The 26,067-nt window shown below is 40.7% G+C and overlaps 4 protein-coding genes across 4 annotated transcripts; 3 read left to right on the forward strand and 1 right to left on the reverse strand.

Annotated features, from left to right (window-relative positions):
• Positions 1–2,688: 2,688 nt before the first annotated feature.
• LOC310943000 (ADP-ribosylation factor-like protein 6) lies at positions 2,689–5,607 on the forward strand (the record flags this gene model as incomplete). The annotated part of the gene is made up of 8 exons (XM_083908474.1): positions 2,689–2,811; positions 3,019–3,069; positions 3,177–3,238; positions 3,327–3,395; positions 3,492–3,586; positions 4,748–4,877; positions 5,441–5,496; positions 5,591–5,607. The coding sequence occupies 8 exons, from the start codon at positions 2,689–2,691 to the stop codon at positions 5,605–5,607; spliced, it is 603 nt and encodes a 200-aa protein (XP_083764600.1).
• A 1,203-nt stretch (positions 5,608–6,810) lies between these two features.
• On the reverse strand, positions 6,811–11,127 carry LOC310943001 (F-box only protein 47-like; the record flags this gene model as incomplete). Its single annotated transcript, XM_083908475.1, has 10 exons — positions 6,811–6,911; positions 7,700–7,859; positions 8,552–8,694; positions 8,894–9,043; positions 9,266–9,442; positions 9,840–9,948; positions 10,213–10,287; positions 10,401–10,477; positions 10,584–10,739; positions 10,977–11,127. 10 exons carry the CDS (start codon positions 11,125–11,127, stop codon positions 6,811–6,813), a joined length of 1,299 nt encoding a protein of 432 aa, XP_083764601.1.
• A 3,523-nt stretch (positions 11,128–14,650) lies between these two features.
• LOC310942866 (claudin-14-like) lies at positions 14,651–16,369 on the forward strand (the record flags this gene model as incomplete). Its single annotated transcript, XM_083908310.1, has 2 exons — positions 14,651–14,884; positions 15,863–16,369. 2 exons carry the CDS (start codon positions 14,651–14,653, stop codon positions 16,367–16,369), a joined length of 741 nt encoding a protein of 246 aa, XP_083764436.1.
• Positions 16,370–20,178: 3,809 nt separating this feature from the next.
• Positions 20,179–25,712, forward strand: LOC310943463 (high-affinity choline transporter 1-like; the record flags this gene model as incomplete). Its single annotated transcript, XM_083909034.1, has 8 exons — positions 20,179–20,362; positions 20,573–20,686; positions 20,961–21,116; positions 21,240–21,388; positions 22,151–22,294; positions 22,386–22,539; positions 23,804–24,021; positions 25,065–25,712. 8 exons carry the CDS (start codon positions 20,179–20,181, stop codon positions 25,710–25,712), a joined length of 1,767 nt encoding a protein of 588 aa, XP_083765160.1.
• Between the last annotated feature and the right edge of the window lie 355 nt (positions 25,713–26,067).

Consider the following 26,067-nt stretch of genomic DNA (forward strand, 5'->3'; position numbering starts at 1 on the left):
TCCGGGTTGCATACATTGAACCGCAGAAGAAGAAGAAGAACGTCCGTTGTGGAGGTGTTTCACTTGCGAAAGTGTCTTCTGACTCTGTGTCCGACTCCGGGTCAAAGTCGTAAAAGGGACTGCAGCGGGGAGTTGTGACGAAGCTATTTTTAAACATTGTTATAACAATGTTTTGATAATGAGTAGCAGTGCATCCACCGTTCCAGAAGGGGGAGCTGCGCTTCTGAGAGCAAGTGTGCTAATTATGTCACTTCCAGGTATTGACCAATCACAAGACAGTTGGGAAAGCTCTAAGCTGGCTGGCCAATCACAACACAGTCCGTCTTCTCAGGGTGAGATTTCAGGCTTGAAACAGCGCAACTGATGAGAGCTTCAGTGAGGAGAGATTTCTATCGGCTCATTTACAGCAAGTAAAAGGTTTTTGACCATAAAAACAAGTTAATGTATGTAAGTAGACTTCCATAACTCACATATATGTGCGATAGGACCACTCTATGGGAGTACACGTTCATAATTTCTTTGTGTCTGAACATACGCCAATCAAGTTTGTACTTCTGGGATAAAGTTGCGTTAGGATGTCGGGTGTACACTGTAGCTAGTTCCAGGTGGACACACAGACAGGCGTCTACTACAGTCTTGCGCTTACATTGTACGTCGTGAAAAGCTGGCGTGTGTCGTATCGGTGTACATAAGCGTAGAGTAGAGTGAAAACTGCGATAGATGATGTCACATATTCAGATTATTTGCCGTTGGAATTTTTTATTTATTTTATTTATTTATTTTCTTCATTTATTTTCTTCATTGTGTGAGTCAGTGGTGGACAGGAAGCAGATGTAGCTGACTCCTGATCAGCGCACACGCAGATATTCAGTGACTTTCAGGAAGGCAGAAATGAAATGAGCATTAACAGCAAACTCCTTTATGTGTCATTCTCCAACATCAGCAGCGATCAACACACACACACACACAAACTGACGTGTACACACATTGAATGCCTTACAATTCACTATACAGATAACACTTTATAGAGTAGCTCCCAAGTTTGAGTGCAGTCAAAGGACCTAGCCATTACTTTGAGTTGTTATCCATATCGGCTGAGTGCAGTCGCCGCCGTACAGCTATGTTGTTTTTTTTTTTAATATATAAATATGATGAGTGGTGGCACAGTGATTAACATCAAAGGCAAACGGGAACTGTGCATTTGGGGGGTCACAGCGCGGCTACGCGTCCTGGCCATCAGGAGGAAGAGGAGGAGGAGGAGGAGGAAAGGTGCACGAACACATCCAAACACATGGACATATTTGGACACTCCACGGTCACCACCCCCCCACTCTACAGATTATTGAGAATATCAGATACTGTTTGTTTAGCATGTTCTACTGCTGAGCAATGTTAGAACGTTCTTTTGTACAAAGTACAAGTATACTTATTATTCTAATTCTTGTATTTTATTTTTCTATTATTTCCAAAGAGATGTCGTAGATCTTGCACACTGTAAGAGGCAGTTACAGCGATTGTTTATTTGCAAATAAAGATGAACAGTTCTGGTGGTTGACTGCTCGTTTTAATCTCATCTCTGGAATAATTAAGCGGCGGCAACCAAAACGGTGTTTATTCACAGCAGATGAAATATTATACAGTATGTTTGCAGCATTTCATTCGCAGTTCTACATGAGATCGTTCTTCTATTTACAAAAAAAAAGTTATATTCAATGTGCAGAATGTAAAAATTTACTGGTGAAGTTGGATGTGTGTTGGTGGGTGTATATACCGAAAAGATGTTTTGTTGTATTAATGAAACTAAATTCTACACACTGAAGGTTTAAAATGTGCACAATAGCATGCTTATAGTAAATATATAGTGACCTTTTAATAAAATGACATATTATTTATCACATGACTGATAACCAAAAGATGGAGCTATTGGACCATTGACACCAAAGTCCAAATTCTTAACAGGATTATGCAAATGTTTACTTAGATGTCACTTTCTTGAAGGAAAACCCGATCATTTCGATTTTTACTCTGACTTCCTTGACTTTATTAGCAGTTTTAAGTCATTCAGGACAACGTGACAGCGAAGCAGCATCTGTTTAGCTGAAATTGAGCGAAATGGAACTCAGTCATAATTCATGAAACGGTTTCACACCTGTGCTTTTCCTACTGTGACCTGTCAAACCGGGCGAAAAAAGGTCCAATTATGTTGGCATTTCTTACTCTACCATATGTGTATTTGCAATATGTGCACGTCGTTTTTTTTTAACTTGTCGTCATTTGCTAAAATACTCTGTTACAGATGGATTATAATTTAATCTGCAGTTCACACAGACTGACACAACAGATCGGCAGAGGCAGAAGGAAGTTGCGCTGCTGCTGCTGTTGTGCTGATGTACTTTAGAGCAATAAATCAAATGCATGAGGATCGAGACAACCTGGGAAGCACCGTTCTCCGTGATCAGGTGACCACGTGCATCACAAAGCCTAATTCATCCTAATAGGATTATCTGCCACCAGCTGAGATGCACAGGCGTCTTCTCAGTTTTCCGACACGTCCTCGGTGCTCACTATTTACCACGATGTTTATTGTCATTATTTGCTTTTACAAATGTAGTTAACTTAATCACCCGGTAATCATACCACCTATGGGGTGATGTGTTAATATTTTTTTTTTTTTTTAATTTGAGTCTAATGGGGCTGCTGGATAAACTGTCGGGCTGGCTCGGCCTGAAGAAGAAAGAGGTCAATGTTTTGTGTTTGGGACTGGACAACAGCGGCAAAACCACCATCATCAACCAGCTGAAACCAGCTAATGTAAGCACATGGGGGATACTGGGAGTCATTGTCAGTGCATTTTAATGTTTTAAGGGAACATAATAGTAGAACTAAGAGGCTTTTGTGTGTCGCCCAGCCATGTGAGTACCCATAAATCTGCTCTGATACAATGACCGTTTGAGATCTTTTCTGTGAGAACGCCTCAGTAAAGGAAATCTCCCTTTATTTCACCGCAATCGTTCACAGCGTTCCAATCATTTAGGCCCATTGTCAGAAGAGTGGAAACATGTTAGTCAGGTAAAGCCCATGTTGCACTCACCTTGTATTATTTCCTCGTTGACATATTTTGCCATCACTTCTCTGTTTTTGTGTGTTTGTATTTGTGTTTGCACGTGCGCATGCAGGGACAGGCGCAAGACATCGTCCCGACGATTGGCTTCAACATTGAAAAGTTCAAGTGTTCAAGGTAGAACTCGAACGAAAAGTTAAAGAAACAACGGCGAACGTAGCCACGAGTATGTGCTGATCTCTACGCTATTGTCCTCTGCACGCAGCATGTCCTTCACCGTGTTTGATATGTCCGGACAGAGCCGATACAGAAACCTGTGGGAGCATTACTACAAGTATGAATCCCATAATATGCCCGCTGCTCATCATGTATTGAAGCGTACGAGTCTGTGTCTGTTTTTCTTGATCTTGTTTGCTCTTGTCCTCCTCAGAGATGGTCATGCCATCATATTTGTCATCGACAGCGGTGACAAACTGAGAATGGTCGTGGCCAAAGAGGAACTGGATACTCTTCTCAACCACCAAGGTACAACATACCTGTACTCCGTCTACTTATGAATATACAGTGTATTCAAGCTGTTTACAATAGATACTGATTACCATGATTTACAGCAGGGGTCTCAAATTGGCGGCCCCCAAATCAATTGCATCTGGCCCGGCAATTAATATCAACTTATGAGTTTAGAACAAGATTTCTGATTGTTTTAACTTCTTAAATGTGAATATTTTCTTCAATTCTTTGCTCCACAAAACAAAGAAATCATTAAAACTCAATCATTTAGGTTTGTGGACAAAACATAACATTTCCAGGTTTGACAAACACCGATCAAGGTTTTTCAACATTTTTCTGACATTTTACGGACCAAACGATTAATCGATTAATCAAGAAAATAATCGACACATTAATTGGTTAAGAAAATAATAAGCAATTTATTTCTGTATGTTTTTATTACTATGTTCCTATGTTTACTATGTCATAAATACGTTTATATTGTCAACTTTATTCGTTCCATATCAAAGAAGTCACTTTTAATGTGAAATTATGTGAAATATCATCATAAATATTATTATTTCCATGTCTTTTTCTCAAAAAGTTAGCCTTTTTTTTTTTTTTTTTTACTTCACTGGCTCCTTACTGACACTCAGTGGCCCCGAGGTCATTTGAGTTTGAGACCCCTGGTTTACAGTATGTTGGATTAATATAAAACAAATGAATCCTTGTCCAAAATCCTCTTTAAGTTAACAGCTACATTTAGCTTTCGTAAAAAAGAGTGGGTTAAGATGAATAGAAGCTTTAACGTTCATCAAGTGACACTGAAAAAGGTATTTTTTTATAAAACTGGATTGCAGATAAATGCTGCTTTTAGCTATACAGTATATGTTCTGAGGAGACAATGATCTCCCAAAAATCACAATATATTCTAATTACATTTTTACCCCCCTCCCATGTGAGAGGTATGGTGTATTTTTGTCTTTGCTTGTCACTTGTAGAGGAAGTTGCTCCTCAGCTCATTAGTGCAGCTCCAGTCAAAGACAATGAACTAATCACTCGTATCAAGTCCTTTGTTGTGACTCAATAATACAGCAGTGCTATAAAACAAACATTACAGACATGACCATGAAAAGCAGCCGCCCTGACACAGAACTGTATTCTTATCTCGTCTTACGCGTTTGCCTCATTAACCAGATATACGCAGCAGAAAGATGCCGCTGTTGCTCTTTGCCAACAAGACGGATCTGCAGGACGCCATGTCTTCTGTCAAGGTCTCGCAGATGTTGTGTTTGGAGAGCATCGAAGACAAACCGTGGCACATCTGGTAAAACTTCTCCAGTGTTAAGGTCTTCATTTCTCATGCACACTGTGTACAATCCCCCAGTCACGCGGCCACGTTACTGAATGACATTCACCTTCGTAAGATCTAAGTCCAAACCCATGTTTGTTCCAGAAAGTATTAGGGCACCTATGAAGGAAGTAGACTTGTGACTTAAATGACTAAACTCGGTTAAGCTCTCCGTCACCTTCCATCCACAACTTTCTGTGCTTTCAGGTTAACAGATTAACAGGAAGTACATATCATTTACGCTCTGATTACTTCCCGTCATGGGTCTGTTTAGCAGAATAGACTCAGACATGAGAACATGTGTATTTACTGCTTTTGTCCTCATGTTTTCCTTGTTTCTTGCATAAGTCAAACGTGTCAGACTGTTTTATAAACAAGCATTTTCCACCCTGTTTACCCATTAGACAGATGGAAGGCAGATTAAGAGCTAGACAGCTTTGAACAGCCAGGATCCAAGAAAAGTCATGAGAAAGTGAGTTTGTGCCAGAGGGAGATTTAACTCCTTGACATCTTGTCTTGTTTTTTTGTTTTTTTTCCAGTGCGAGCAATGCCATCAAAGGAGAGGGGCTGCAGGAAGGGCTGGACTGGCTACACGGTAACACACGGTTATAAAAATGTCAAACCATAAGAGTAACAAAGATTCTGTGCCACACTTATTAAGACATGTCTTTTTCCTCTGTTGCTTATAGAACAAATTGCACAGTAAGTATTGTCATGTCATGTCATGGTCATACTCTTAGAAATAAAAGTGCTAAGTAGAACCATAAGGTTCTTCGGCTTGTCCTCATAGGAGAACCCTTTTTGGAGGGTTCCACCAAGAACCCTTTTTAAACCCTTTATTCAGGAAAGGGGTTTTAAATGGTTCTTACTGGAACCATTAGTGTTACCAAGAACCCTTGAAAAACCCTTTCCCAAAGAAAGGGTTTTTCAGAAGCAAATGGTTCCAGGTAGAACCTCAGCCCTTGTAGAAGGACCCTTTTGGAACCCTTATTTCTAAGAGTGTAGATTATATCTCAGCATGTTTTTGGATGGGATTTAATTCATAAGTTCATGTATTTATCACTGATTTTTTTTTTTTTAAACAAAAATTATAAAAGTAAACATCTCTCAACCTTACTACAAAACTAATCCTATCCAAATGGGTCTTTTATGTGGTATATTCTGTGCTAGTTGTTTGTTTTTTCCCAAATTGAATGAAACCATAAACAGTTGTTTCCCGTTTTTCTCCGCCCTCCAACCAGATCACATCAAAACAATGAACACATGAATGACTGAAGTGCTTGTGACCATGGACACGTTCTGGATGTGGTAAACTCTATCCCATTCACCTACTCCTCACACTTGATGTTGCAGGCCTTACAAAGTCTAGTACTTATGTGCGTGCTTCAAATGTAACGCCATGTGTCTTTAAAAAATAAAAGTGTGCAATAAGTATAATTGGTATATGACTAAAAGTCTGAAGCTGTCATCACGAAAACAAACTGCACTTCAATCAACAAATGTCTTTCTGAAACTGCTTCATTTTTATTTCATGACACAATGTACTATTATAATTATCAACAAATTGTTTTTAAAATGCTGTCAATGCTTAATGTTGGGCTACTTGGAGATTATAAATACATAAATAAAAATACAATGAAAAAGAGAACAGGAACAATGCATTTGTTAAATATAGTTTAAAACGTCAAACTTTGAGGAAAATATAAAGTCTGTCAAAGTAATTAAACACGTTTCAACCAGTGAATGGAATGTTGTTTCTAACGTACAGTACATGAAAACACAAGCCTCATTTTCGCCGTAAAGGTCCATCACTCTCTTCCTCTCTCCAGAGTCTCTGTTTTATTCTCACCATTCGTTTCTTCTCCATCTCGCCTGCTCCACATCTTGTCACTTTCAATCAGCATCATTCTTACATTGGCACCTGAAGGATGAGTTTAGTGTGGAAACGAGCACTGGAGTCCAAGAGGATACACAGGCTCTGGAAAGCCTCCCGGTTTTCAAGGTGGTTCCCTGGAACACATTACAAAGGAATGATTGACTTTTTATATATATCTCATTGTGTGCCTCTCCGGGGCTCTCGACGCTACTGTGTTGGAATCAATCAAACTGACAAGAGGATACCACTTTCTTGTTGAAGTTTTCACAGCTCTCATACACATGCAAGCTGTGGAGAGGGAGGGCGATGCTCAGCTGTGAAAAGGTCACTCACTAAAGCAGGTGTGGACTAAGTGGTTTGTGTAAGTCATACACAAATAGTGGTAAAGAATGTGGCGACACAAATGCCAGTCTTCACTTTAAAGTGAACTTTAAGCGTTTTTTTTTTTTTTTTTAATTCATCCACATTAGCACAGAGATAAACCGTGTAATGAATGAGGCAGTCCACTTGTGTTATTGACTACAAGCACTGAGTAGAATTAAAGGAGGCTGGTAGCAAATGAAATTTTCTCAGAGTGACTAAATTATGATAAAGATGCATCCACTTGAGCTTAAATTGTTTTCAATAAAATATAGAAAGGAGAGAACGCCATCTGTCTGAGCCATTGCACATACACTGCTCCTCATTAACGGCTCTACACTGCAGGTAAAATCTTAAAACTCAAACACACTTCCACATACCCCGAACACAACATTTTGTCTTATTTTTAACAGTTGTAAATTTCACTCAATAGTAAATCCCCCATTCATGTTTTCTTATGTTAGCAATTAAAATCCTGTGTATGTGTGTTTGTGTGATTTCAAGATGGAAAAATAGATATTAAACCTATAGAACTCGACAAAAATATTTCAAAACAATTTACCTGCTGTAGAAACCTCGAAGAACTCCCTGGTGATTTCTGAGAATGTGTTCTCCAGTTGTTGGATGAAGCCGAGCTTTTCTGCAGACGTGCTAAAGACCTTGCAGATCTGTAACACCAACTTCACCACACTGCTCATGTTATAGCTATCCTTCTCATACACCTGAGGGTAAAGAGATACACATAAGCCATAAAACCATACTTTGGCATCAGGAGGGCCAAAACCAAAGCAAGTGGTGCCCTGATTATTTTGCACAGCACCTGAATATAACCACTATAATGGAAGAGAGACCCAGCCTATGTCACTGTGTTCTGCCTATTGCATGCTGGGTCAGTTTCTCACCCCCTGAGCAAGCGTGGCAAAGAGTTACAGACCAAGGTCAGCAGTAATGGATGATTCATTTCACAATCTGCACTAACGCTATCATGCCAGTGATTCTCAACTCATTTATACCTAATACCACCTGAGAAAATATTAAGCCCTTGAAGTAACACCATTATCGCTAATAAGATAATTTATTCTGTCATCATCCTCCTCTTCCTCACATATACTGTACTTCAGATACTGGTATAGTGAAATTAGATTAAGATGAAGCGAGAGATAAGGTGTATTATATTATTATTTTCTTCGTGGACTGGTGGTACATGTACCACAGTTTGAGAAACCTGGTATTACACTTCTTTACTCCTAAATCTGTAATATTATAATATTAATTGACTACTCATTAAATCTCACTGCATTGATTTTTATCAGAAAAAGACAATCTTGGCAGCTATCATATTTGACATAAAACGCTCATGAAGGCCAGTATATCTAAATAACCAAAATGAGATGATGCAAACTGACGATCTTACCAGTATGATGAAGACGATGAGTCTGGAGATCTCAGCGAGTCGTCCGTTCAGGGCTTTGTTGGCCAGTACATTGTAGCAGAGAGTGTTGCCGCACAACACCAAGAGACGAGCCACGTTCTCCACATGCCAGGGCTGAGGAATGACTGGACATGAGGAAGAGCACAACAAATATGTCTGAGTATGGTTTATCATAGCCTAAATGACATAAATCCTGTCAACTTTTCTCGTGGGACCCTGTGTTTAAAGATAATGTCACAGTGGGGTCAATAAACGGCATCGATCTACTCCATAAGTTCAAATTATTATTAGTTTTGTGACGTGAAAACAACTGAAGTGTGATACCAATAAGCTCTTCCAGGATTGCCAGCATTGAGTTGCTGGTCCAGCCTTTGACCTCTCTTTTGCCAATGAGCAGGAGGAAGGACGCGGCCAGGTCCCACAGTGCTCCGTGGGACAGGCCTCTCTCCACCAGGTCCTGCCAAACAAGAGTCCCTGCAAGAATAGACAGTCAACAATAGACACTTACTGGCCCTCCACCACCGGTGTGACAGTATGATGAATTCCTAGTGTGTGTGGTTGCTCAAACTAATCAGCCTTGCGTTGTACAATGTCAACATATATGAACGTCAATTCGTTTTTTGCTGGTGAGAAATCTGACACAGCACTAACCTATAATTGACGAAATTCAACTGTCCAGTATGAAAGTTCTCTTACCCTCAGGCATCAGCGGTCCATAGAGGATGAACATCAAGCGAGCCTGACTGACAATGGGCCAAGGCTTCAGGAGCTGCATTAGCCAGAACTGACACTCTGATGGCTGGCTCTGCCTCGGGTCCAACAGAACCTGACGGCAGAAACTGCGGAGCTGCAGCTCCTGGTACCATCTCGTTCCTGTTGACAGGCATTTTTATTATCATAACTTCAGAATTTCCCAGAGCTCAACGGGAAAAAGGTACAGAGTCATTAAGAGCATAAATTGTCACGTTATTTCACTCTTCTGCACTGCTATTAGCGCATTGACATTTTGGTTTGATGAATTTTAAGGGGGTGTTTTTTTAAGCACTAAAGCACTATATCAGGTAATCACACACACCACTGCTTTTACTACTATGGATCTAAGCCAGAGAGAGAGTAAAAGGAATGATGCACAAGGAATACAGATATGACACAGTGGGTTTAATGAAGATAATGGCATCCTCCGAGATAATTTTTTTTCCCTTTTACACTTTAAGCTCTGTCCTTTTCTATATTCAGTAGTATTTTCTCCCCCAGACCTTGAAACACACACCTGGTTTTGCAGAGATCACGGTCTCAATTCTTTGCTGCAGGTTAGTGTGCTCCCACAGGAAGTTAAACACTCTATGACACTCCAGCTCATCCCACTGTGCAGTTAGAGTCTGTGAAGACATCAACATATTACTTGATAGTCTTACTTCGTCACAGGTTTTTAAGGTTGGAAAGGCGGTGTGTTCTCTTAAATATTATCCAGAGTGTGTGCTGTGTTTGTTACTGGAAAGGTTTGTATCTTTAAGTTGAGAGCAAGTCTTCAGATTTGATGGTATCTGCATTTAATATTATGACAAACTGCTTATTCATATCTGGATTGTGATTACCTTGAGATACATAATACAACTTTTTCCATCTGTTAAATTTCCTCATACCTGGAGGAAGACACCACACCTGGCAAAGCCACTGCAATTCTGAACTAGACACTGCTCTAGCATGAAGCAGGGGATCTGAAAAAGGGTAAGGTTAAAATTAAATGTATATTTATCAGTGTGCTATGACTCTATAGTATTCCATACCACATTTTGGTTCTGCCTGTTATCTCACCTAAGCCCTGTCTTACCTGTGACAGTTGGCTGAAGATAAACTTTAACTTCTCCTTTGTTGGCAGGAACAATGTACATCGTTTGTATAATAACCCTGAGAGAGAAAAACAAAAGCACATTTCATTTCACAAAGCTTATCCATCAACTGTGATGTGATCAAACACAAAAAAACATACTGAGAAAATGAGAAACTTCCTCACCCAGGTTTCTGAAGTGTCCATTAGTGGATCCCTGTTCAAGGCAACTGGAGTGGTTTTGGGTGATCATTTTATTTCTCCAGGCCAAGGTGGAGATGTAGTCAATAACGCATCTACTGATTTCTTTGGACACCATGCTAAATACACTGAGCTCCAGCACTGACCAAGACAAACATTATTCGCTACTATTCAAACATATTTGACTCAGCACTGAATCTAAGTTGTCAAAAAGAAAATTTCAATAAGGAATTCCATGTTATTTCTTGAAAGGTATTAAGTATACCTAACACTATTAGCCTTAGCAACAGCTTTGATGTCACTCTATATATCAAACCACTTTTCATTAGGCATGGTGTGTGTTTTCATTGTAAGACACAAGCTGAAAGTTAAACTTACCAGACACACTATCCAGTATCATGTGGAACACCTCTGCTGGGAGCCTGTGAAAGGAGCTGGTGCTGGTGAGACACTGGCTGCGTGTCATGATGGTTTTGGTTGGATAAAGTGTCGTCTTCACTTTTCTGGAATCTTTCCTCATCATGTCCATCGCCACTGGGTTGACTGTATTCAAAAACACAAGGTAAAGTCGACCTGCAGCTAAAGTAAACCTAAACTCGCCAAACTGAAACTTGACTCACAAGTCACAAGCTAATTTATGTAAGTTTTAGCCGCATTAAACTCTTTTAAAGTAATGTCGAATTCACTTTATAAGATTACTTTTTAGTTTGTCACTCGAGCTAACTAGCTTGTGGCGTAGCATAATATGCTACGTCACAAGCTAGCTCAATTAATCTCGTTTAAAATATACTAGGTCATTTTATATAAGGTCAACTAACTTTTGTCATTTATCATTTGTTCAGTCACTTTATTAAGAAATGGAGAAGCTGAAAGAAACAAACAATGTCATATGTCACTTTATTTCCAGCTGTCTCAGCTGTGGGAAAACGAATTATGCTAAAGGAAAAACGAAGTCACAAGCTAAAGTTGCAGCCTCCAGATCAAAGGTAATGCTGGATAATTGGTCACTTTATTGTTGTATTTATTGTTATTTTATTGTAATTACTTTTGGCAATATATTTGTATTTCTTTCACTGCATTTGTCACTCCTCTTTGACAACTTCAGGGGGGAAATGCTTAGTCAAAAGCTAATTTATCTATTAAATTAAAACATGAGTAAACTCAACAATAAATCTGGGTAATTTGTCAATTTATAACGTTACCATTTTTGTTGTCACAGATAAAAACTCGCAATTTATAGCAATACATGCTGCCGTTACATGTTTAAAGTTTCTTACCAATGCTAAAATGGTATTTCCTGTCAGCTCGAGCAGTGGAGTCAGGTAGCTGTTAGCTTCTCTTAGCTGTTTGTGATGACCTGCTGCACAGTGGAAATAACATATTGTTAAAAGAGAAATATATATAAATATAAATAAATATATATGAAAATATAAATGCTGTAGAAATGCATACAAAATGTAACCTCATAGATATATTTCCATTCCTGTGACTATTTCAAAATAAAAAACTGGGTGTTTTTTTACTAGTTAAATGCAATTCATATCAACAGAATGCTGCTCCTGCTCCAGTGCTTGGTGGTTGTTTATATATATAGCACAATCAGAATTAACAACATTTTTTATGTGGTCACAGCCTGGTAGTATTTTACAAAAGCCATAATCAACATGTTTTGCAGTCATATTTTTGACTTGTATTGAACAGAATGATACTGTATTACTTAAACTCTTTCAGAAATGTAAAAATATTGACTTTGCTTTGTTTCTCTCGACTAAAGCACAAACACACTTTCAAATATGGATGACCTGTGCTGCACTCGACATGTTTATGCTTCCCTCCAGCAGTGTGTGCATCAAACATGCTATGCTCAGCTGCTAATCACGGGATTTACTCTGCTTAACTAAGACTATTAAGTGTTCCACAAACAAATGGTGTCTCCCACAGGCAGATCTTGAGCAGGATCATCCCTTCACCATAGGGCTTTTTTACAGGGAGCTGAATATTACATATGCGACCCTGGAGCAGGGCAAGGCTAAAGCTCTTGTTTGCCAACAAGATGTCATGGTGGGGATAAGAAACGCTGATCAAGACGATGGACTTAGAAGATGAACCTGGAGTAAAACTGGAGTTGTGAGTTACTCATCTGGCTTACCCTACCTTCGGCACCACATTACGATAAAATATAATGAGACTGGCAGTTTTGCAGTATTGCTTTAATATTAAATGTCTCCTGATTGCAGATAAATATAAATTATTTTCCACATGTTGGACATTTGTGAGACTATTGTGTCAATTATCCTGTATTTCAGTATAATCCACAGATTATGGAGATGCAGGGAGCTGAATTACTGAGACCAACACAGCACAAGCAGTAAGGACAATATCTCCTCTGTCTGTCTCTGCTCTTCCTCCAGTACTTGTTATCCGCCCTGTTTATCTGCCCAGAGCCACATGCCAGCAGGAGGACAGTCTCTTATGTCAACTTTGACATGATGCTCCTGTCGCTGACAGGGATAATGCTGACGATGACATCTGGCTGGTCACATATTTGACAGTCCTGCGGAGACAGAAGGAGGTGGTCAGTGTGGAATCAACGCCAGTGACCCTGTTTGTCTGGAACGTCTCCAAATACGTCTCTGTCACTTAAGACAAGCGTGCCGTATGGGCACCTGTGACTATGGCTGTGTAGTCCTCGTCTAACCTTGTTGGTGAGTATTCAAATGTCAAGAGAGTATTAATTAAAAATGTGAGGGTTAAAGTAGCTCTCCCGTGTGCAGTCGTGTCCAGTGTAGAAACTGTGGTTGCTCAAAATAGGGTGGATTACAAAGTTAATTAGTGACTAAACTGGGTTAATTGAAAGACGAAGAAAAACGAAACAAGATGCTCGTCACAGTCTTGCTTTTGTGCCCATTGTTTACTTGTTATGCCGTCGGTGTAGTTGGTCATTAAGTTAGCACAATGAGGCTTGTATCTCGTATATTTAAGAAGCCCCAGCAGTGCCAGGTCTAAAAACACTCAAGCTTTATAAACAGCTTCTGTTCTCTGAGGTAAAAGAAACAGTGGCGCCATATGAGCACAGGATGTTGTCCGCTGGTTTGAAATTTAATGTTGCTTGTGGGCACGACAAACAATTGGATATTTGTCCATCTATGTAACACAGTGCCTGCTTATTATTCAGGATCTTTCCACCTACAGGACATTTTGTTCAAAACACCGAAAAGGGGACATAAGTAAATGCTTAACCAACAATGAGATCTTTACTTGTGGCCTAGATCTATGGAGAGAGGGGTGTTTTTTTCCATTATGTGTGTGACAGTGTCAGGTGATGTCATGTCAGGGAATAAATTAGACATAATAGGATTTTTTGGCCAATTATTGAAACAACATTGTTGCCACATTTTAGGGCCCGGCACTGTGATCAAGTCATCCAATCCCTCTTTGTCAAATACCCTGCAGACCTGTGAAAAAAAATGTTCAAAGTTAGTGGTTTATAACAGCACTCTCAGCTTGGGCGGCTTCTGTAAATGTTTAATTTCCTCTCTCGTTTCCTGAGGGGCGGCGTAGAGCTTAACAAATGGACTGCTGTGGTTTGCCCTCCAGAGGAGAGCATTAAACAGGTGAAGCCGAACACTGCTCTCATTAGTCACAGATGCAGTCATCTGCCACTCACCAGAGACTGATGCCAGAATACTGAAAGTTTCTATTGCTATTTCTGCCTGCACCCTAGAGACACTTGAGGAATGGCTCACACTCTGTGACTGGATGTTAGCTCAGTGGAGTTTACAGTACTGCTGGGGACCGTGCAGATAAGAGGAGGAAACCAGCCACATCTGCACCCTGTGGGACTGTAGTTTCCTTCCAAAAATGCTTCTTTTTCATGTGGTGACTTGTGTTCATGTTAAGTAATTTATTTCTGTTGATTTAAATTTATTGTATATTCATCATTTGACACACGGTCTTTTGAGACATCCACTGCTATCACTCATCTCCTCGTGTACGACTCTATCAACTATTTCTTCTTTGCAGTTTGAGGATCTGTGTGACTGAACCAAGCAATGGCCAGCACGGCGGCTCAGCTCCTTGGTTTCTTCTTAGGCGTGTTGGGGTTTACGGGAACCGTGGCTGCAACTCTGCTCCCCCACTGGCGCACCACAGCGTACGTGGGCTCAAACATCATCACAGCCACCGCCTACATGAAAGGCCTGTGGATGGAGTGTGTGTGGCACAGCACTGGCATTTACCAGTGTGAGCTGTACAGATCTCTGTTGGCGCTGCCTCGTGACTTGCAGGTACAGCACGCGCACCATGTCATGTCAGTATTTTAACAAAATAATAAGTAAATGTGTCTTTGTTGTTGTTTTTTTACCTGAAATATCACCATTCCCTGGTTTGTGCTTCTCAGACATGATGATATGCAGCTTTATTTGGTTTCATATCCTTACAAATGGCTTTATCCTCTTGAGGTTGGCAGAGGGAGCGAGAGCTAATCCCAGCTGACACAAGGCAAAAAGGCAGAGACAAATAAACATTCACTCTCATATTTACACCTGAGTGTCCATTTAACCTAATCCCCAATCTGAAGTTGTTTTGACTGAGCATCGGCGCACACATGAGTAGAGAACATGCAAACTCCGGACTAAAAACTTACAAACTAAATATTGTGGGGATTTGTACTGTTTGGGTGCTTCTTTTGAACAAGGGTGTAATTCATTTAATACTGACAAATCAGTAATTGAGACTGAGCTGTTGTAGCATTTATTTCTTAAATCAAAGCAGTTGTTGCGCATCTTGGTGTTGGGGTAAATAATTGATTAATATGTTGTCATCTGCCAGAGATGTCAAACTCCACTAACAGGAATTGTTCGGTCTTTGTCTGCGACAATGACAATGACAATAACAGATAACAGATAATCTCTTGATTCCTGCCATTCCTTGACAAAACAAATAAAACATTTTTTATTCTAACAGGCATTTGGCTGATCTGGTTTCCCTCCATATCTTTAGTATTGTGTTTTATTTGACTACTTTTACTCTATTATAGATTATCACTATTTTTAATCTGTGTACTTCTAATTATGAAAAGCACTTTGATTTTGAGATTAGAGTTTATTTAAGTCCTAGAAAAAAATAATTTAACATAGCAGGTTTAACAGCTTAAGAATTTGGATATTTCATCAATGTGATCAAACCAATGTTAACTTTGTTTTCTACTGATACAAGGACAGAGTTAGCCCCAACAATAAGAGTTTGTCTGTTCTCCTCGTTAGGCTGCCCGGGCGCTCATGGTGCTCTCCTGTATCACCTCAGTCCTGGCGTCTGTGGTGTCTGTTATGGGTATGAAGTGTACCCGCTTTGCCCGCGGCTCATTCGTCAAGACTCCACTGGCAACAAGTGGGGGAATAGGTTTCGTCTGCGCTGGTCTTCTCTGTCTCGTCACTGTGGCCTGGACCACCAATGATGTCATATTGGAATTCTACAGCCCCTTCCTCCCCAGTGGGATGAAATGTGAGATGGGCCTGGCCGTGTACCTCGGTTACGCGTCGTCCTGCCTCAGTCTGTGTGGAGGACTGGTGCTGTGCTGGAGCAGCAGCGTTGGCAGGTCACAGAGACCCCCACATATACAGAGGATTCAAGCATCATCACCTCCTCCTGCCTTCAACGTCATTTATCCCCCTGCTCCACTCTACAAGCCGCCGGAGGCCCTGAAGGATAATCGCACTCCCTCATTGTGCTCCCTTTCCAGCAATGGCTATCGGCTCAATAATTACGTCTAAATTGTGGCGGATCTGTGCAGCCCTGCACAATCAAACTTCTTCTCTCCTCTATACATGTAGAGCAAGAACTGTTCAACCAAACATTGCTTGCAACATATTGCACTTAAACAAACTCCTACGTTCTTCTCGCTGTCACCAGAAGTGAGGTCACACTTGTTTTCCCAAGCAAATATGGGATTCACTGAGTGTTTGAAGAGAACTGCATGGGAAATAAAACTGGTTGCCCTGCTGCTACACAACTACAGGACCAGAAGGTGGCGTCATTGTCTTGCAAATAGTCACAGAGAAGGGAGAACATAATAGTAAAGCTCAGTTACCACATTCTAACCTCTGACACTCGTGTTAATTAATGACCACATGTTCAGTCGTTTCCTTATTGAAGCCTGAATGTTTTAAAATGTTTGTAATGCTACACATCAGTACCTTAAACAGTTTGTATTTAATATACAACATATGGACAAAAGTATTTGAATTTAGGTGTTTCAGTCAGGCTTTGAGCTCGGCTTCTTATGAAGGACAATCTTAATGCTTCAGCATACCAAGACATTCTGGACAATGATATTTGAGGAAGGTCTTCCATGAAGTGTGGAAGCTGTTACAGCTGCAAAACGGAAACCAACTCCATATTAAAGTACTGTATATGTATTTGAATAATGGTAAGACATCCAAATGCTTTTATCCATATAGTGTATTTATTCATGTTCTTAAAAAAAAAACATCATTTACAGTTAAATTTAAATTAATAATTTAAATACAATTGACACAATAAAAATACTTACATAAATACTACAAAAGTATTTTTGATTGGGTTATTTTGCAGCAGATAAAATGATAGTTTGAAAGTAATGGCACAGCTGTTATAAATAACATTTTAGTTGTTTACACATTAACAGTGTCTTCTGCTATGACACGCCAAGATGAGGATAAAGTGTCCCAAGTACTAAATACACTGATAAAATGAACACTAAGAATTTCAAATCTCACAAAACTGTGAGCACATAATAACAGACTTTCTCCTGTCGCTCCAATCAGTTTATAAATGGCTTAAAATGTGCTGTACTGTTTGTCTTTGTGAATCACTTGCTGTGCTCCCTCACACAGACTTGAGTAAGGCAGGAAAAGGCCACTAGATGGCAGTAAAGCTGCAGAGGGTCGATGTTTCCGTTTGAGCCATGAAGCCATGTATGTGAAATATGCCATTATCTGTGACTCCTCTGAGGCTTTTTTTTTTTTTCTTCATTCTGTCTGTGTACATGTCTCTGTGGCTTATTTCCCAAGGAAAGCTTCCAATTAGAGGAGTCCTCTGTCTCCACAGAGACACTAAATTAGAGGAAATGTCACAAAATTCCAGCAAGTAACTTTTCTTGTTTACAACTGTCACACCTGTCAACATCTTTAATCACACCAATGAGCCACAAAGACTGTGTATATGATGCCCTTTAAGGGAAGCATGCACTGTTAACATTATGAAGCATTATAGTCTGTATATACAACAACAAAAATAGACATAAATGGTACCATGTTGAAGCACATTACACATTTTAACAGCGCCACAAACTCAACTCTTCACTGGCTCACTTTTTATATGTTAATAGTTAGAGAAACCAGGTTTGTTTTCTAATATTTAAAGAGAAATGTTGCTGTTGTTGGAGCTTCTGGTTTCAGCACCATGGACAGTGACCTGAGTGCCCTCTGTGTTTCTCAAGTCTGGTCCTTGAGAGCCCACTGACCACTGCATGTTTTAAATGTTTCTCTGCTCCAACACACCTGATTCAAATAGTCAGCTCTTCATTGAGCTTTGTAAAAGCCTGATAATGATCCATTCATTTAAATCAGGTGTTTTGGAGCAGGGCAACATCTAAAACATGCAGGTTAGGGGTCTTTGAGGACCAGGATTGAGAAACAGTGCTCTATAGTAACCTCCACATGTTGTAAGAAGAGACCGAGTTTGCCTTTTTTTTTTAGCCCAAACGTCTATTTGACAAAGTTTTTGATTACCTGTTTCATTAATATATTGATTTTTTTGTTATTATTAGGGTGCAGATACAAATGCAGATTGGAGAGACAGACCTGATTTATAAATTGGCATAGGCCATAGAAAACATATCTGTTGCCTCTCATATGGTAAAAATACTGAAAATCTAAGGCGTCATTTCTTCTCCTCATGTATGTTATTGATAGGATCCGTTTTGGGTTTTTTTTGCTGCGTAAAGCAGTGGGCAGATTGCTGTTACATCCTCACCATTACCAACGCAGACGAAACGCGACGCGTTAATCGTGGAATTGCTCGGATACCCCGTGCGCAATGATCGTAAATCAGGCCTGAGATGTAACGCACGGCAAAGTAAAGGTTTTCCTCCATTGCCAATATGATATTATGATATTGGACAGCTTTTTCCAGGGAGCACGTGCGTCATGCCGCTCTCTATTAGGTGCTATTTTCGTCCTGCACTGGAAGTCATTCATCCACCATCTCCCCACCCTGACAGCACCCAATAAACCCACCACTCCCATTCATCTCCACCCACCCTCCACCCTCTCTTTCTCGCTCTCTCTCTCTCTCTCTCCCTCTCTCTGACGAACATTGGTGACTTAAAAAACAACAGAATTGTGTTTGTGCGTCCAAGAGGAATACCGTCTACAAGCTTTTACAATTTACCAACAAATTCTGTCTTTGAAGATTCCTTTTTTTTTAAGTATAATTATAGTTTTATGCACCTGTGATCTGTTTATCCAAAGCAAAGGTAAGATCTTGTTTGTTTGTGGGATTTTCCGTTTTTTACGCCTATCATTTGGCTGAATGTATAAATGTGTTTTGACACAGGTGACAGGCGTTGATTTAGAGAGAGAGATCAATAATGCAGTACTTGCCTCTTGGAACCATGGTGTCAGCGCAATGGGGAGCTGTAAAGCTTCTGTTTTGGTTGCAGTGTTGCAGCACATCACACATTAAACCCTTAAACCATCCCTTTTGCGCCTCTTTTAGCTCCAGAATCGCACATTTTGGATGATTTAGGGAGACTTTAAAGGACTTTTACGCACGACTGCATTTCAAAAACAAAAGCATGTGGCTGCAATTTCTCTTTGTTTTAGTGTGTACACTGAAGCTTTTAGTTATTTTGAATTCATAGAAAATTAGGAAACATTCTGAGCAACTGGAATATGTCTGCAAAGTGAAACCAGCAAAGTGCGCAAAGAGGAGTTGTTGGTTTGAGAACTCTTCTGACCAACACTGTGAAGTTTTGTCTTTTTTAATGACTACATTTGATTTGACACGATGGAGAAAGTGTCAGTTTGGCTTCTCTTTATATCCTAAAATACGAGATCAAAGATAATATTCCACTATGAGGATCGAAGATAATATGATACAAGAGTTTTTCTCTTTTATTTTCTCAGTGCCATAACTTGAATTGAACTGATTTTTTTTTCTTGAATTGCTTCTATTCCAATTTAGAAATTCTCTGGGTTTTGGTTTGTTAATGGGGACATTTTAAAGGAAATGACTGGAAATGCTAAATAAGTCTAAATTGAGCACACTGTAAAATGTGCGTAACGTTGTTTCCACGTTGATTTGGGGGCTAAGATGTTTTTTTAAACTATACTACATGAATTACGCATGGACGCACGGAAACTGTGTTGTGACACAAGGTGAGGAATCTGTTAAAAGTCTGATTTTTAGATCATTTGCATACATGTTTCGTTTCTTTCTTACTTACTTTTCTTTCCCTCCGCAGACTTCTCCATGATATTCCGCTCCTCCGCGCGCAACAGCACTTGATCTCGGCGGGAGGACGCGGACAAAGTGGAAGATGACCATCCACGCCGAGGGTCTCGTGGCTATCGTGCTGTTCTATCTCCTGATCCTGACCGTGGGGATCTGGGCCGCGTGGAAGAATAAGAACTCTGGAGTCGGCGATGGCGGAGAACGGAGCGAGAGCATTATGGTTGGGGGGAGAGACATCGGCTTGTTCGTCGGCGGATTCACAATGACCGGTACGTGCGTTCACCTCGGAGACTCTTTGAATTATCGGTTGGTTGGCTGGAGCTCACTGTGACCTCTGTGAACATTGTTGGCACATTTTGGCATTTAATATGACGCAATACATCTCACCAAGTCTGTCTTTTACGCACAGGAGTCTGTATTTTTCTACACAGACATTTGACATGATTCAAAGTCTTTTTACTTGATTGTCTTGGTTGCAGCCACTTGGGTCGGTGGGGGCTACATCAATGGGACAGCAGAGTATGTCTATCTGCCAGACTACGGCCTGGCCTGGGCACAGGCACCATTTGGTTACGCTCTCAGCCTGGTAGTAGGTGAGAAACAGTTCATTTAAATTCACAAAAATAGGCCACTAATTACAACCCTGGGGTATTATATGTGTATGCTTTTGGTAATTTACATGAATAAATGTGCCATTCCTTTACTTTGATATCATCCCTTACTCTCCATCTTTGTCATGTGATGAAGGAAAAATGCTTTTCTGGTGATTTAATGAAAACACACACAGTCGTTTCTATTTGAAAACAGAAATCCTCTTTTTTACTTAGTAAATGAAACTCAAATCCTTATTATTCTGATATGATTTAGGTGGTCTTTTCTTCGCCAAACCCATGCGCTCCCGTGGATACGTCACCATGCTGGATCCCTTTCAGCAGCTTTATGGGAAAAGAATGGGAGGCCTGCTCTTCATCCCTGCTCTGATGGGAGAAATCTTCTGGTCTGCAGCCATTTTATCTGCGCTGGGTGAGTGATCTTTGGTGGACGGCATCACTGAAATCTCATCACAACTGTGTGTGAACTCACTATTACTTGCACCACTTGGGGATTGTACTGTTGTTATTAACAAGTGTATGTGCTGAACTGCAGGAGCCACTCTGAGCGTGATCGTGGACATAAACATCAACATGTCAGTGGTGATCTCGGCCCTCATCGCCATCTTCTACACACTTGTTGGGGGACTTTATTCGGTCGCATACACCGACGTGGTGCAGCTCTTTTGCATTTTTGTGGGCTTGGTGAGTTTCACAATGAATGATCTTCATCAGAGAGAATGCAGTGTCATTAAATAGGGTTTTTTCCAATCACATGACTTGTTTTTCACCCATAACCCTTTAAGGTACTACTCAACCATTTGGTCGACCACACTTTAAGTCACTAAATCTCACTGAAAAATGCATCAAGCTGAACTCACTAACACTGAATTAATGTCACTTGTTCTGAATGTTGTACATTATATGAATTATGCAAACCAGGTTTATTATGAACAGACATCTCAACCGTTTGGTAGAGGTATATAAAATAAAATAATAAAAAATGCAAATAAAAATTTTTTCCTTTGCTTTTTTCTTGGTGCGTACCATAAAGGGTTAAATTGTGGAGCTCTCCTTTGATTGAGTGTATGACACTTTACAATACGCTAAAAAGGTTAGAACATCATTAGGTAATCGTGAAGTAATGATTACTATTCTATTGTGTTCATACTCAAATTAGCATCACAAACAGTATGAATCCATATTTCGTAAATCTTTGGTTCATGGAATTAAGTTATTATCTTAGTTATGATGAAGTAATATTTACTTAATGGTGGTATTCATTACCTCATGATTGATTCAGGAGTGTTACCTGATTTAGTCACATGATTTTCACCTGAAAAATACCACAAGATGCCGCATCTTTATGAAACAGTCAGTGAGATTTTTTGTCAGAGCCAACGAGTATGTTATATGTTTGTTGAATGTGTATTGTGACGCCCCGCTCTACCTCTCCTTCTCCATCAGTGGATCAGCGTGCCTTTTGCTCTCTCCAATCCGGCTGTGACAGACATCAGTGTCACAGCAAAAGAAGTAATTTACCAGTCGCCCTGGCTGGGGAAGATTGAACCCGAGGACAACTGGCTCTGGGCAGACAACTTCTTTTTGCTGGTGAGACATGAGAATTTACTCCCATGTGTTCTCACAGTACTTCTGTAGAGTACTTCTGAGTCTGTATTTACGATGGTGTTCCTGTTCCTAGATCTTGGGGGGGATTCCCTGGCAGGTCTATTTTCAACGGGTTCTTTCTGCCTCTTCAGCTACCTATGCCCAGGTCCTGTCCTTCATCGCCGCCTTCGGCTGCTTGGTCATGGCCGTACCCTCGGTCCTCATAGGAGCTATAGGGGCTTCCACAGGTAAATACGCACACTCTCACATGCAAACAGGGTTTAGCACCGCAAATTAAGCAGTTAAAGAAACATCACAAGACAATCAGAACATGCGGGAAGCTGATCCTTTATTCAAATCGGAAAGGCTGATCAAAGGGATTCCTTCCTCGCTTGTTTGCACCCCAGTAGGTTTGTTTTAGATGTGTTAATGCAGATGCATACAGTGTCTGGAGGGTAAACAACAGCAGACGGACGCAGCCATGACGACCAGCAGAGGATAGAGAGAGAGAGAGAGTCGTCAGACCATGCTGATTTAGTAAATGTTACATCTGAAGAGGAGCTAATTAATATGGTCCGTCGGCTGCTTGTGAATATCCAGGGGAAGGAAGGAGAAAGAGACACAGACTGTGTAAATATCAAGGATGAAGAGAGGGATGACAAAAAAGCAGCTGAAAAAGAAAAGAAAGAAAAGAAGACAGGAGGGGGTTTAATGCAAAAGGAGAACAAATGATTTCCACGCAGTTGGAGTGGTATGAAACATCCAAGTGTGATTTATGAGATGAAATGGTTATACATCTTTAGTTTGTTGTTCTTTTTTTTTACATATTTTGATATGCATCATGGCTTATTAAATGTTGCCTTGATAAATCACTGATCAGTATTTCATGTATTCAAGTATTCCGCCCATGTTTCCAGCCCCTGCCTTCAGAATGTTTCATCAGAGTAAAGTCACTTGTTGCGCGAATAAATCAGTATTAATTAGATTATTATTCATTAGATGTACAATTAAAATGCCATTAAAGTGATGTCTTCTTCAGCACTGACGCATGCTCGCGGACAAGCGTGCTCACCGGTTAATGGTGCGTGGATGTCATATGTTCAGAGCGCGTCCATTATTTCTGACTTTCCACCGATTACTAAGCCTCGTTTCGCCGTGTCCTGACAAAACAGCTCAGCCTTACATAACCTCTGCTGTGTTTGACATGTGAGGTGCTTTTAATTTTGCTGCAAACAGGTGTATCCACAGGGTGCATAAATCCCACCTTTTGTGTGGAAATCTCAAGGATTAGTCGAGAAATTGTGATATATCCACTTAAAATTACACTGGTTGGCCGGGAATTACTTTAATACTTAATCTCAGTATAAGATCACAAAGTACAGCCTGTTTACGTTTAATAATGTTATGGTGTTGCTCCATAGTTGGTTGCTGCGTTTCTGGTTGCACATCCATAATCCTGATATGCAGATTTAGAGGTTGACATTGACATTATCCTTTTTCACATTTCCTCAGACTGGAACCAAACTACTTACGGGTCCATCCCCCCAAAAGATAAGGAAGAATCAGACATGATCCTTCCCATCGTGCTCCAGCACCTCTGTCCACCATACGTCTCTTTCTTTGGTCTGGGTGCAGTGTCGGCCGCGGTCATGTCATCAGCGGACTCTTCTATTCTCTCGGCCAGCTCCATGTTCGCCAGGAACATCTATCAGCTCGCCTTTCGGCAGTCGGTAAGAGTTTATCCATCGATTGGTTTGTTCTACTGCCTTATCCGAGAGGGAGAAACAACCATATACACTCACACTAGTCGGTAAGAGTGCCAACAGAAATAAACACATCCATAGTTAAACGTCAGTCATCTGATCAATGAATCAATGATTGTTTCATCCTAGAGGTTCTTTTAAATTTGTCAGAAGAAAACACAACAAAACTTATTTGATTCTACATTCAAACACAGAACTTCTGGAACTCAAACAGATCAAATGAACTTTTTTGACTCTTTATTTGTCGTATATGAGCCCAGTGAAGTGGTTATTCTTAAATTTAGAATTTTCTAGTGCAGTGCCCGTAGGAAGTATTTTCACACCACAAATCAAATACGCCTTGTAAAGAGATTCCAGCGTGGTTGACGGTCACAAAACAGCTAGCTATGCTAATGCTAACCGTAGCCTCGCTAGCTTACCTTTGGAAACACAGTCGCCAAGTTAGCCGCAAAATAGTAGCATGCTAATGCCAAATAAATATGTGCTGGCGTATTGGTGAATGGACACCCACTTCGTCGTTTCAGTATAACACCATGTTCTGCGTTGAACCGTGTGAAAATGTCTCACCCACCGTGAGGACAGTCTCTTCACTCCCACCTCCCCGCTCCAGACAGCACAGCTGCTGCTGATGAGCCGCTGCCTGCCTGGTGTAGCGTGATAAATCAGCGAAAATTTTTATAAAGGTTCCAACTGGAACCCTTTTGAAGGGTTCCACCAAGAACCCTTTTAAAACCTTTTATTCAGGAAAGGGGTTTTAAACGGTTCTCTGGATCAAAATGGTTCTTACTGGAACCATTGGTGTTACCAAGAACCCTTGAAAAAACCCTTTCCCGAAGAAAGGGTTTTTCAGAAGCAAATGGTTCCAGGTAGAACCTCAGCCCTTGTAGAAGGATCCTTTTGGAACCCTTATTTCTAAGTGTGTACACCTGTGGATAATTGAATTAGTTTGTTTTTAGAGGTGCCATTGTTGATTGTTTGCTCTGAAATCTTATATTTCCTCTCCCCTCCAGGCCTCAGACCGTGAGATTGTTTGGGTGATGCGTATCACCATCTTTATATTCGGAGCCCTCGCCACTGCTATGGCGTTGTTAACAGGATCAGTGTATGGCCTGTGGTACCTTAGCTCCGACCTGGTCTATGTCATCATCTTTCCCCAACTGCTCAGTGTGTTATTTGTCAAGGGCACCAACACGTACGGCTCTGTGGCCGGTTACGTCTTCGGTCTCCTGCTGCGCATTGGCGGAGGCGAGCCCTACCTCAAACTCCCTCCCTTCATCTTCTACCCTGGCTGGGTGACCCAGGAGAAGACGCACCACCTCACTGGTCAAGTCGAGTACTTTGTCCAGCAGAGGTTCCCGTTCAAGTCTGTGTCCATGGTGGCGTCCTTACTGGCCAACGTGGGCTTCTCTTACCTGACAAAGTACCTCTTTGAAAGTGGCATGCTGTCGCACAAGTACGACTTCATGGACGCCGTTGTGTCCAAGCACAGCAAGGAGATCATGGACAAGGCTACGCTGGTGAGCAACCAAGACAACATTATTCTCTCGGAGATGGCGCCCGTCAGACAGGTCATAGGTGCTTCTCTGGCGGGAACCTTCATCAACACTGAGGCGCTCAGTGACGAAGGGGAAGTTAGCCCTGAGGCTTTTGAGAATTAAGAACTAGAGGCAACAAAGGCACAAATGAAACTAGAACCAAGGAATATGAAGAAGAAGGAATAGCCACGGAGGCGTCGACATTCTTCAGGAAGCTTGCTACTGCCGCACTGGAAGCTAAGTCAACAGAAATTGTGCTTTGACTTCAAAGTGACTCCACGAGTTTGTCTCATGCTGATGACATTGGTGCCTCCTTCTTTTTTTGAGATTCCTTGCCTAGAAACAGGAAGTTGACTGTGAAACAAACCACTGTGTTTTTACGCGTACCATACTCGCTCGTGTGACTGTGAGTCCAAAAACTACGACAATAGTTTTCATTTAAGTGCTGCTACAGTGAAGAGAGAAACTTTGACGTAAA

The sequence above is a fragment of the Microchirus variegatus genome (assembly GCF_963457635.1).
Source record: "Microchirus variegatus genome assembly, chromosome: 22".
NCBI classification, from domain to species: domain Eukaryota; kingdom Metazoa; phylum Chordata; class Actinopteri; order Pleuronectiformes; family Soleidae; genus Microchirus; species Microchirus variegatus.